The sequence below is a fragment of the Elaeis guineensis genome, chromosome 2 (genome assembly GCF_000442705.2).
Source record: "Elaeis guineensis isolate ETL-2024a chromosome 2, EG11, whole genome shotgun sequence".
Classification (NCBI taxonomy): Eukaryota; Viridiplantae; Streptophyta; class Magnoliopsida; order Arecales; family Arecaceae; genus Elaeis; species Elaeis guineensis.
In genome coordinates, this window is record NC_025994.2 from 93226132 (window position 1) to 93238222 (window position 12091).

General features: G+C 37.8%; 1 protein-coding gene across 1 annotated transcript; it reads right to left on the reverse strand.

Annotated features, from left to right (window-relative positions):
• Positions 1-3333: 3333 nt before the first annotated feature.
• LOC140855316 (uncharacterized) lies at positions 3334-4148 on the reverse strand. The gene is made up of 2 exons (XM_073251191.1): positions 4011-4148; positions 3334-3921 (listed from the first exon to the last, which is right to left on the reverse strand). The coding sequence occupies exons 1-2, from the start codon at positions 4146-4148 to the stop codon at positions 3334-3336; spliced, it is 726 nt and encodes a 241-aa protein (XP_073107292.1).
• Between the last annotated feature and the right edge of the window lie 7943 nt (positions 4149-12091).

The window sequence follows — 12091 nt, forward strand, 5'->3', positions numbered from 1 at the left end:
CAACCATAATTAGGCCATAATTTTTGTGTGCAAATGATGGAAACTTTTCACCGTGAGAAATTAGAAAGAAAGAAGGTCGAAAACTATTTTGGGATGTGAGGATTTGGTGGTTTTCCTTCCTTCTTGGTATAACAAAAGAGGAGACCATTCTCCTCTTGGGTGAGAGACCTAAAACTGTTCTAATTTTTTGGGTGAGGAAAAAATCAAAGAGAAGAGAGTCTTCATCTAATTTTTCTCTACCATCCAGCATTCTCCTCTGATCCATCTTCGACATCAAAAAAGTTTGAGATGATCAAAGAAAGAGATCAAGTCAGATCTACCATCAGAAGCCGACTACGCGAGCTAGCACTCCCACGAAGGGCTGATCGATCCGAGGGATTTCGTGTGGACCATCCATAGAGGCCGGACGCTTATGCAGTGCAAGCTATCAGAGAGGATTTTAGATCTATATTCTCAATCATAGAGTTCGACTATCCATGCTCAGGTATTGGGTTCGGATCTTAGAAGTGGTTGATCAGATCTATTACTAAATGCTATCTTTTGAGTTCACATGCTTGTCATTTTAGATTCAGATTTTTATGCATATAAATTCATGTCATAGATTCATTTATAAAAATTTTAAGATCAGATCTTATGCATATATTTATAGATTAAATAATTTAATCTAATATTCTTTCACTAAAAATTTTTGAAATGCATGCATGAAACCCTTACGCATCCCAACACCGTCAATATGCAACACCCAAGTCGACATTAGATCAGATTCAAGAGTCATGGTAGTTTTATCCTCTAATTTATTGTCGGGTATTGTATATTCGGCAACGAAGTCGGTCAGAACTTGCACCTTCATGGACAGTCATGGGCGGTACTGTATGTCGAATTCACCAAGCTTTACTATCCACTTTGCCATCCGACCTAATGTATCGGGTCGATGTAAGATCGCTTTCAATGGCTGATCGATCAAGACCACAATCGAGTGTGCCTGAAAGTTTGGACGAAGCTATTGTGATGATATGATCAAAGAGTAGATCATTTTCTCCACTCTAGAATATCTCATTTTGGCATTGTGAAGCACCTTACTAGTGTAATAGATCGATCTTTGGATTTGATTTTCATCTTCTTGGACGAGCACCGAACTGATCGCTTCTGCTGAAAAATCACCAAATAGAGATACAACATTTCTTCGACCTTTAGTTTTGTGAATAGAGGTGGAGAGGATAGATACTTTTTCAAGTCTTTGAAAGATCATCGGCATTCATCGAACCATGAGAAGTCTTTTGTCTGTCGCAAAGTCTTGAAAAATGATAAGCATCTTTCAACCGATCTAGAAATGAATTAGCTGAGTGCAGCAATTCTTCCATTAAGTTACTGTATCTCTTTTTTTGAGCTCAGATGCTTCATGTTAATGATAGCTTTTATTTTCTCAAAATTGACCTCGATTCCTCATTGTGACATAAGAAATCTGAGGAATTTTCTGAAAGTTATCCCGAATGCACACTTAGTCAGGTTCAACTTCATCTGATGTTGTCGAAGTATGCTAAAGGCTTCTTCCAAGTCTGGATCATGCTCTGAAGTTTGAGGGCTCTTCATCAGCATGGCATCCACATACACTTCCATATTCCATCCAATCTGTCTTAAAGATCTTATTGACAAGCCATTTGTAGGTGGCTCTGATATTTTTCAAATCGAAAGGAATCACTTTATAGTAGTATATGCCTTTGTCGGTTATGAAGATTGTGTACTCTTCATCTTCAGGCGCATTCGAATTTGATTATATTTAGAGAATGCATGCATGAAGCTTAGCAATTGATGGCCTGAAGTTGCATCAACCAGTTGGTCGATCTTCGATAGTGAAAAGCTTTTCTTTGGACAAACTTCATTCAAATCTGTATAGTCGATGTAAATTCTCTATTTTTCATTGGCCTTCCTCACCATTACTATATTAGCAAGCCAATCGAAAATAAGTTGCTTCTCTGATGAAACCTGCCATGAGGAGCTTATCAACCTCTTCGTCGATGACCTCCTTTCTTTCGGAGGCAAAAGGTTGTTTCTTCTATCTCACTAGCTTGATATTTAGATTGATGTTGAGTCGATGAGTTATTATTTCTAGAAGAATGCCTGGCATATCAGTAGCCGATCAAGCAAAAATATCGACGTTTGCTTTTAGTAGATTTATTAATTGCTATTGCTCCGGATTAGACGGTTGCGATCCAATTTGGACTGTCTTCTCAAGGTCTTTTTCTTTTAATGGGATCGAAACCAGTTGTTAAGCTGGTTCACCCCTCTTCTGATTCTCTCTTTGGTGTAATTTGTCGACGGACAGAGAATCTTCAGGTTTATTACTGTGTGGAGACTAAGAAACAATATCGGGCTAGGTGTTGGTCTCCACGTATTTCTCCGACTCCATTCTTTATCGAAAATCGAACTAATAAATGATATGTCGAAACCACTGCTCTTAATGCATTAAGGCTAGGTCATCCAAGTATGGCATTATAGGTCGAAGGAACTCGAACAACCTTCAATGTCACAATAACAGTGCTTTGTAGTGGCTCGGTTCCTACGACTAAGGGGAGAGAGATTTTTCCTTCCATAGTAACAGCGTCCCTAGTGAAACCGACCAATGATGTTGAGATTTTTTTGAGTCGATCAGTCGGTAGTTGCATTCGAGAGAAAATCGAGTAAAAAAGAACATCAGTCAAATTTTTATTATCTATAAAGATTCTCTTTACATCATAATTTACTATTGTTGTCGAAATAATAACAGCATCATCATGGAGTGTTTGAATTTCTCAAACATCCTCTTTCGAAAAAGTTATTACATCATCGAGTCATCATCTCTTCGCCGACTCTTCTTCGAAAGTTGCCCCCCAATTCGGTCCTCCAGACATCATGTTGATCACCCCTACAGTCGATTGATTATTGATAGCTTCTTCAACTTGTGGCTGAGGTCGTCGATCAGGAGGTTGAGTCGGCTGATCTCTTTGATACTTGTCGAGATGGTCTCGTCGGATCAGGACCTCTATCTCATCTCTGAGCTGGATATATTGTTTGGTATCATGACCGTGATCATGATGGAATCGATAATATCTCCTTTGATCATGATTCCTCGATGATGCTTTCATTGGTAGGGGGTGCCGTAGGTACTCTACTCTTTTGATTTTCATGAGAATCTGCACATGAAAAGCAGAGAGAGGAGTATAGGAGTCATACCTGTCGTAGTTTGACTTCAGACTTCATCGTTGGGGTAAAGCTCACTTATTGGAAGGTGGTCGACTTGATTCAATTGGAGCTCTACTTTTTTTGCTGCTTTTTCCTCTGACTCTTGCCTTCCATTCATCGGTCAAAAGCAGCCTCGTCCGTGCGGATGTACTTATACGTGTATTTGAGAAGTTTAGCATAGGTCTGAAGGAGAGTTTTATCCAAGGAATATGAGAATCTAGATCCCCTCATATCTCTTTTCATGGCCGATACAGCCATGTCTTTATTGAGATCTCTGACCTCAAGTATGGCCGTATTGAAACGGGCCATAAAATCTCTCAATGTTTCAGTCTCTTTTTCCTTGATTGAGAAGAGACTGTCAGATATTTGTGACGGCCTTCGGCTAGTGCTGAAGTGGGCCACGAAAGAATGATCGAGCTGCTTGAAAGAATCGATATTTTTCAACTGAAGTCCGTTGTACCAGGCCCGAGCAGCTTTCTGAAGAGTTGTCAGGAAGCTAATGTATAAGAGGGCGTCGGTTGCCTCCTGGATTATCACGAGAGCTTTATAGCTCTCGAAGTGGATGATAGGGTCAGTGGAGCCGTCGTATGGCTCCACTTGCATCATCTTGAACTGAGATGGGATTGGCTCATCCAAGATGTGTCGAAAGAGAGGCTGGGTGGTGTGAAAGTCATAGTCACTGAAGGACTTCTGACCTTCTATCTGAAGTCAGATAAGTCGGCGGTCAATCTTCTGGAACTTGCGTTCATAATCATCCAACTGCTATTGTTGAAAAACTCCAGGCGTAGAACCTCCTGACAAGCTTGAAGGAGACACAAAAGGCATCCACGCCCGTTTTCCTTTCCTATCACTATGGAGGTGAGAAGGAGAGGGGAAACACTGTGAGTGGTGGGTGGCTTGGTGAGAGCGTCGAGAGTGCGGTCGTCCATCTCGATGGAGTATCGAGACGGCCGCTCTGGAGAGGAAGAAGGTGATCGCCGTAGGAGACGGCGACTGTGCCCATCGGTTGCTCCACCGACGGCTATCGCTGCCACTGGATTTGCTATTGTTGGAGGCTTTTAACCGTCTCCGTCAACATATTCATCTGCTGCACAAATACAGTGATCTGGGCATCTGTGGTGATCATGGGACACGAAGAACTGAGCTCTGCTACCGGAGGTGGGGGAGGAGCATTTTTTTGGTGGGAAGAGTGCCTTGCCGAGCTGGTTGAATGTTGGGCTCTAATTTTCGCATGGTTGACTGACGATCAATTGCAGATTTTTACCCCCCTTCTTGGCACACCAATCTGTTGCGACCAACTCCCTTGTTGCCTGTCTCCAGTGATGAGCATCTGCAAAACAACATCCTCACAGATCGGAGTGGTGTGCGATAGGGATCCTCCGATGCTTAAGTCAGAGAGTGAATTGATGAACAATAGAATGTTGAAAGTAGCAGAGCTCTGATTTAAATCTGTCTTATCGGTCTTGTTCTCTTATCTCCTTTTTATAGATGATTTTGATGTAACCATCGAGCATGTTGTCCTACTTTTTATAGTGCTAAATTATCGAACCATAATTATGAAGTTAATGAGTCATTAATTCTCACTTATTGCTATGACACATAGTCGATAACTATTCATAACGGTTACAATATGTTGAGTAGATTGGCCGACTATATATCGGTAATATTGATATATCGTTTGAATGTCCAAGTGACCGCCAGAGAACATAAGGAAAACAGCCAAGGTCCTCTTTACCATGGGACAGAAGATATGCCATTATACATGGCTTAAATTAGCTTTTTGAAAATTATCAATAAATAAGGCGAACATCTATCGTGGACCTGCAGGCGTCCAATTAAATGTCTTATAAAACTACATCAAATTTTTTCCTCCTAGAGAACAAGGATATCATTATTTGGTTTCTTCCTTCTTCTGGGCCGGGGGAGAAGGTGGGAGGAAGTGAGTGGTGTGGTATGAGAAAATAAAAAATATAATATTTACAAAATATATTATTTAAAAAAAATAATTATAGATCTATTGAATAAAGAACTCATTATTGAAATTTTGAAGAATCATATGGATCATATGGGATATAGCTCATTTGATGATATATACTAGACACTATGCATAAAATTATTATATTAGATTTTATAATAAATTCAGTTTATTTTATTTTTTATGGTGATCAGCTGTTTACCATGTGATATATAGATGACTAAGGAATGGACATAAAATTTCGTCTATTCATAAAGCAAAATTTCACATTAAAAACTTGATTATAAGGTGTCATTAGTATTGTGATGCACGGAAAGTTGTGCATTAATATAATAATATATTTGCTACCATGATTCACATTGATAATTATTTTATAATCAAGTATGTAGTATATATATCCTAGGAGCAATTAAGTTTTAAATATGGATGCATACCAGTTTTTCAATAATCAGATCCAAAAAATTTTTATTAAAAAAATTTAAAATATTTTAATAATTAAAAAAATAAAGATGCTTATGTTAGGTTAGGCCAAGTGAGAGAATATTGTAATTTATCTGATTAAGTTTCATTCGGATGTGGCCCACGTGAACATGCTTCAGAATTTATTTTAGTTGGTTTAATTAATCTAGTCTCTGACTAAAGATAAGTCTTTAATAAAATGATAAGAATATATTTGGTGATTATTGTGATAAAATTAACCTATGCACAGCTATCCTGGATAATATCTATCTTCTAATCTTTACGATTGATTCAGATACTGCCTCTAATGAGTGAGACATGTTATAAAATGATATCCCTTAATTACTCGAGAGCTTACGAGGTCATTCTTATTAAAAATTCTTAGAGTTGGGATTGAAAAATTAAGATGCTGCTTGACGATAGCAATAGACACATCTGGCTTAGTTCTTTTTGTAATTGCAGATTGATTCAACAGACTGATGGGGGAAATCCTAAATTCGATACACTGATATGAGAGATCCTAAATGGCATCAATAACTGGTCTTCATGTAAGTTCAATCACCCTATAAAATTCCAATAAAAGGGAGAAGGTTTTAAGTATGGAGATCCCAAATGAAGATGGCGGAATCTATACGCTAAACTCTTATTTGTATGCATTCAAAATAATGATCAATGCATGTTTGCGCGGTTTTAATCTTGTGGATTGAGTGACCGAGCAATATTCTAGACAATCCCGGCAACATTAATTCAGCACCATGTTTTAAGCCTTCAAGAAGTGGAAATTTGGTTAGCTGCCCTTCCATCCGAAATTGGACTGACATCATCAACCACATAGCTATCATTTGAAGACTGGGCACCCTTCGACAACTATACCTGGTTCGGTAGGGCATGTGGCTAGAGGACAATGATCATCAACCGCCAATCCCCACCAGCTGATCCCATATATATTTTGAACCTGAAGGATACTTGCTAGAACAGCCACGAAAGCAGCTCCAATGTCAAGCGCCGAAGATAAAACGTAGTTATACCTAGCCCACCATCCTTTGTACTTCTTAAAAACAACGTAGTTGAAATTGTGCCAACTACGATCCACGGCCAGATGTTAACTGCAGAAGCAGGAGGCATTACGGCACCAACGAAAATATGACCGGCATATGGATGAGCTGAATCCACTTCTTTTTCGGATACATTTGTGATAGGATCCAACCGGCACTGGTGCAAGTAATCCAATAATGAAGAAGACAAAAATCATAGAGTATGTGCCTGAAGGATAGAATAATTTTTGTGGTCCGACAAGTCCCCATGTGACTCCGACGGTGAAAGCTATGTGTTCACCAGGGCACGTCCATGGGCTTCCTTCGGGTAGTCTTTCTCGATCACATATTGTAACAGCCCGGGTATTTGGGCCTGTAGCTCAGACGGCCCAACAAAAAAAAAATTACAGAGGAGGAGGAAGACTCCTAACCGGAGTCTTCTTCCTCTCCGTTTCCGACGAAATCGGAGTGATAGAGTCCGGCACGGGTTAAGAAAACTCCTCTATAAAACCCTTCTCCTCCCTTTAGGTCTTTATCATGGAATTTTGAGAGATTATTAAGAGTTTAGAGGGATTTTTCCAAGATTTTTTTTCTGTGAGTTCTTTGAACAGGAAGAAAGGATTGCCGGAGTTCTTCTCGGCTACCGGAGCTCGAGGTAAGCCCCTCCCCTTCTTCCTCTCCCTCTTCCTTTCTCCCCTGGTCTAAAGCCTCGCCGCCGGCCACTGACTTTGCCGAAAATCAGTCGCAAAAGAAATCCCCTGTTTTCTGAATTTTCCCTTGATTTTGCCGGCAGAACCTTGCCGGCCGGCCGTCCATTGCCCACCGCCGCCTCCACTGCTGCCGGACCTCCGACGAAGCCACCGCCTTCGCGGAGTCGAGCCTCTAAACCCTTTCCAGTCTTCCCCTATTTCGGTCAAAAACAAGCCGTGGGAAGGAAGAAAGGAAGAAGAGAAGAAAAGAAAAGAAAAAGGAAAAAGAAGAAAAGAAAAAGGAAAAAAGAAAAAGAAAAAGAAAAGAAAAAGGAAAAAGAAAAGAAAAGAAAAAAAAAAGAGAAAGAGAAAATAAAAATAAAATAAATAAAATAAGAGAAGAGAGAAAAATTTTCTCTCCTTTCTCTTCCTTTTTCTCTCTCCTCTCTCTATCTTCTCTCTCTATATTTTCTCTCTCTAGATTTTTCTCTCTCTTTATGGATTTTGTCTCTCTAGGATCTTTTCTTCCTCTCTGATTGCATCATGAACCCTAGGATAAACTTGAAGACGAAAATAGATCATCTGAGATTGCTCCAAAATTGTGCGGTAGATCTGATCCCAGTCCGATTCTATTCCAAATTGTAACATTTGATTCATATTGAGTCACCCTGATAGGACCTCTGATGATCTTGACCATGATTGCCTCATCGAAAGGATACGAAGGTTTCTCTTCCATTTTCTCTCTCTACTTTCTCTCTCTATAATTTTCTCTCTCTTCATGGATTTTTTCTCTCTAGAAGTCTTATGGATCAGTGGAGGATCTTGATACATAGACAAGTCCTAATTTTGGTTAATCCTAAGAGAGGTCCTCGATCTGTGTTATTAGGATCGATTATCAGTAATTTTCTCCATATATGATTTTTATATTGATCAGGGTCATGAAGAGATGATTGTCTGCATATGATATCGAGTGGAATATTTTTGTTAAAAAAATTCATAAATCAAAGAAGAATATTGATTTCTGTGCTTGGATCAGTCACCGGTAAAGGTAAGAATCCCTGTACATGATCACAATTATATATATGTTATTTTACTGTTAGTCTTGCATCGTTGGTTTTGCATCATCGGATTTGAGATCGATGAATTTATTATACCTGAGATACTGTTATTTGATTTTGAGCATGAGTATGTTATGTCAATATATATGTATCAGAGATTGATGGCAAATAGATATGACATATCTGAGTTGATCATAATGCAAGTCGGAATTGATTTGATGAAATCAATACATAATGATTAAATGAAAAGAAAGAGATATATGGTATGGACTAGCCTTGTCATGTAGACAGCCCGCCAGGAGCTTATGCCTGGGACAGCCCCCACTGGCTTACAGGTGGATCAGCCGGTCAGGAGCTCATGCCTGGGACAGCCCGCCAGGAGCTTATGCCTGGGACAGTCTCTCACGGGCTTTGGTACGTGGGACAGCCGGCCAGGAGCTTATCCTGGGACAGTCTTGAAAGACTTTTTAAGTGGATTCGATCCGGATGGTGACTGAGGTATAGACTTGGATAGTCCAGAGCCAGAAAGAAAATGTTAAGAATCATGTGATTATGAAAGGAGAAATGAAAGATAAGACATGAAATAATTGTTGAATTAAAAGGGTTTCACCTGTTAACATATGATGATGCATCTATTTTAATAAGACAGAAGATTTATGGATGTTTGCATTATTCTGGATATTGAACATGAGATTTTATATTTTATTATTTATCCTTATTTTCATATTATATTACTATATCAGTGTGATATGGGAATTCTTACTGGGCTATAAGGCTCACAACTCTTCATCTTTCTTTTTCTTCTCAGAGTTACAAGATGTCCATGGTTGGCTATAGTATAGATTTGTGAGTGAGCGGATGCATAAATAAAGTACCGTTGATACCTGGTCAGAGGATTGAAGGAATGTTAATTGTAATTATACAAATTTTATGAATTATTATTGAAATTAAATATTATGGTTGATAAGGTTGTAATGATTTAATTTGGCCTTGCATATTCTTTAAGGTTTGCTCTAAGGAGTGTGCGGCCATCACGTATTCGATCCGGGTATTAGGTTCGGGGCGTGACACATATATGCGGAATCGAGCTAAAAATCCACCATCCTGTCCCAAAGTTAGCAGCCATTGACAATGCTGTGCCGATAATCTATTTAGAAATTAGATAATTGGTACGTAAGATCGTATATTAGAAATTAAGTATTTCTTCGATCATTACCTTTTTCTCCATTTGTGGTGTTTCTCCATTAATTGAGTGGCATATATCATCATGCAGAGCCATGGTTTAGTACAATTTACCTGAATGAGGAACATCGATTTTGGAGGAATCTTCATGTACTGGCCTAGTTTGAAAGAAGAAATTGCATCGGTAGCTGTGCTTACGGCAAGCGTGCCATAAATCTTAAATGCCATGTTTGCAATTGGCTTGCCTGGACTAAGATATCCACTGAGCATTTCGGAAAATACATGAACCGGCATGCTCTACATCAAAGCTCAAACAAGTTTAAAAGGATGTACATAATGGCTCTCTTTAACAAAGAATTAATATGTGAATTAATAAATCCTCCTATATAAACAAAGTTTTGGGAAAATTGTGATATGCTGATTGATCTTGATTTACGGTTAAACCAAAGTTCACCATGTCACATGATTAACTACGGCATAATATTTCAATCTGAAAGGAAAGTGATGAATCCATCTTACCGTATTTGTAGTAGCGGTGAGAACAGCATTTGGAAATAGTAGAATGGTAATCATAGCAAATACTATCAAAAATCCCCAGGAAGAAAGTTGGACTTGTTCATTGAATGCTTGACAAGTTAATATTGCTAAACCGGCCATTGAAAACAAGACCAAATAAAACCACCATTGAGGAATAGATTCATAATTTTGTTTCATTAGTCTAGAGTGAATGTCTTCTTCTTTTCCTTCGTATGCCTTCTTAACTTGGTTCCACATTGATCTAGCCAGGCACAAAGATGCAATTAGTCATCACAAATTAAAAAGATGGAAACATATCCTAAAACTTTTAGCCTGAGCTTGCAAAATGTAGGATCATGAGATGGGAAATAGATAATAAATGAGTTTGCAATATACAATGAAATTGGTTGTTTGGTTATAATTCCTGGAATAAAGCCTTATTCCATCCGAAATAAGGCGACCAAACACTACCTCAGGGGATTAGCTTTGTCCCTGCATATAGATGCTTCCGAACGGTAGTGGATGGTAGAATCAAGGAGGAGGAGATGGAGAAGCAAAGCCCAAATGTGGCCCGAAAGATGGGCTCATAGATCTAGGAGTCATCTCTCTCGACGAGAAATGGCAGGAAAGAAGGTGAAAGAACAGAGAAAAGGAGAAAAGCAGGGGAGAGATTGGAAGTCCACAGCAAGGGTGGGAGGATAAAAAATATTTATCAAATAAATAAAAATTTTATATAATAATAAAATATATATATTTTTAAAAAATATATAATAAATAAAAAATATTATTTTAAAAATGATATATTTGTTAAATAAAAATGCGTGTGGGGTTTACATAATTGTGCACACTAGGCATATACATATGTATGTATGCATCTGTTATTGGTTAGTGGCTGGGAGGGAGTGACCATATACTTATTTTAAAATTATTTTTCTTTGCATATTGGCTTCAATATTAAATAAGTTTCTAAAACTTTCTAAATTTTGTGGTGGTAAACTTTTGGATTTATTAACTTCGTGTTGTATTTCTAAGTGGGTTATGAACATATTGTTTGCACTACCATTGAGAGAGTTGGAAATGTGGAAGGAGAAGAAAAAAGAGAGATAAAAAGATTTAAAAATGATCAAAGATAAAAATAATAAAAAATAATTGATTAAAATAAGAGTTTCATAAAATCAAGATCGTCGGATCTTTATAAGATCCGATAACTTATAATACATGTTATATATAAAATATATATATTTTTAATTATTTTTAAAATATAATAGGATAGATATAATAAATAGATAAATATAATTAAATATAATTTTTAAGAAAATTATATCTACATCGCATTCTATTATGAGCTAGTGTGTAATAATGGTTGGATGCAAGTGAACTGTATGCGAGAGATTAAATCAATAATAGTACTTATTTGATATATTTATTATATAATTAAAAGACGTGGATGGCTATAGTAATGGAAGGCGGCTCCTGTGCGAAGCCCATGATGCACAATGGCATGCGGTGTATCGTGCTATCATGCATCTAGATGCTTCAGATTGCTTCTCAGCCAAAAAATTGATGCAAAAAAAATATCAAGATGGACTTATCTGGGCTAAAACGAATGTCACAGGTCTTATCAAAAAAAAAAAAAAAAAAAAAGAGTGTCACGGGTTATTATAATGACCAATCCATCTAAAAAGGTAATGTGTGAAGCAACAAAGATTTCCTGCGAGTATCACGGGAAACCGTTACGCGTTTATTATCCCGTGTGATCTTTCAAATTATATTTAAATAAATCAGTCTTCTCTCTGAGATCTTGTTCGGATGTATAATTCTGAATTTTTTTTTTTTTTAAGTAGAATGATATCAAGAGGAAAAAAATATTTAGCTCGAGCATTGCCGCTACCATTAGTGGTATAAAAAATTACAGGATTTGTAAGTATTAGGAGAAGATGTGCTCTATTATATTTGTAA

Coding starts and splice junctions, on each gene's coding strand:
- LOC140855316 (XM_073251191.1), bottom strand. CDS start 4,148: ATGGACGACCGCACTCTCGACGCTCTCACCAAGCCACCCACCACTCAC. Junction 3,922..4,010: donor TCCTTCAAGCTTGTCAGGAG/GTTCTACGCCTG, acceptor ATCTGACTTCAG/ATAGAAGGTCAGAAGTCCTT.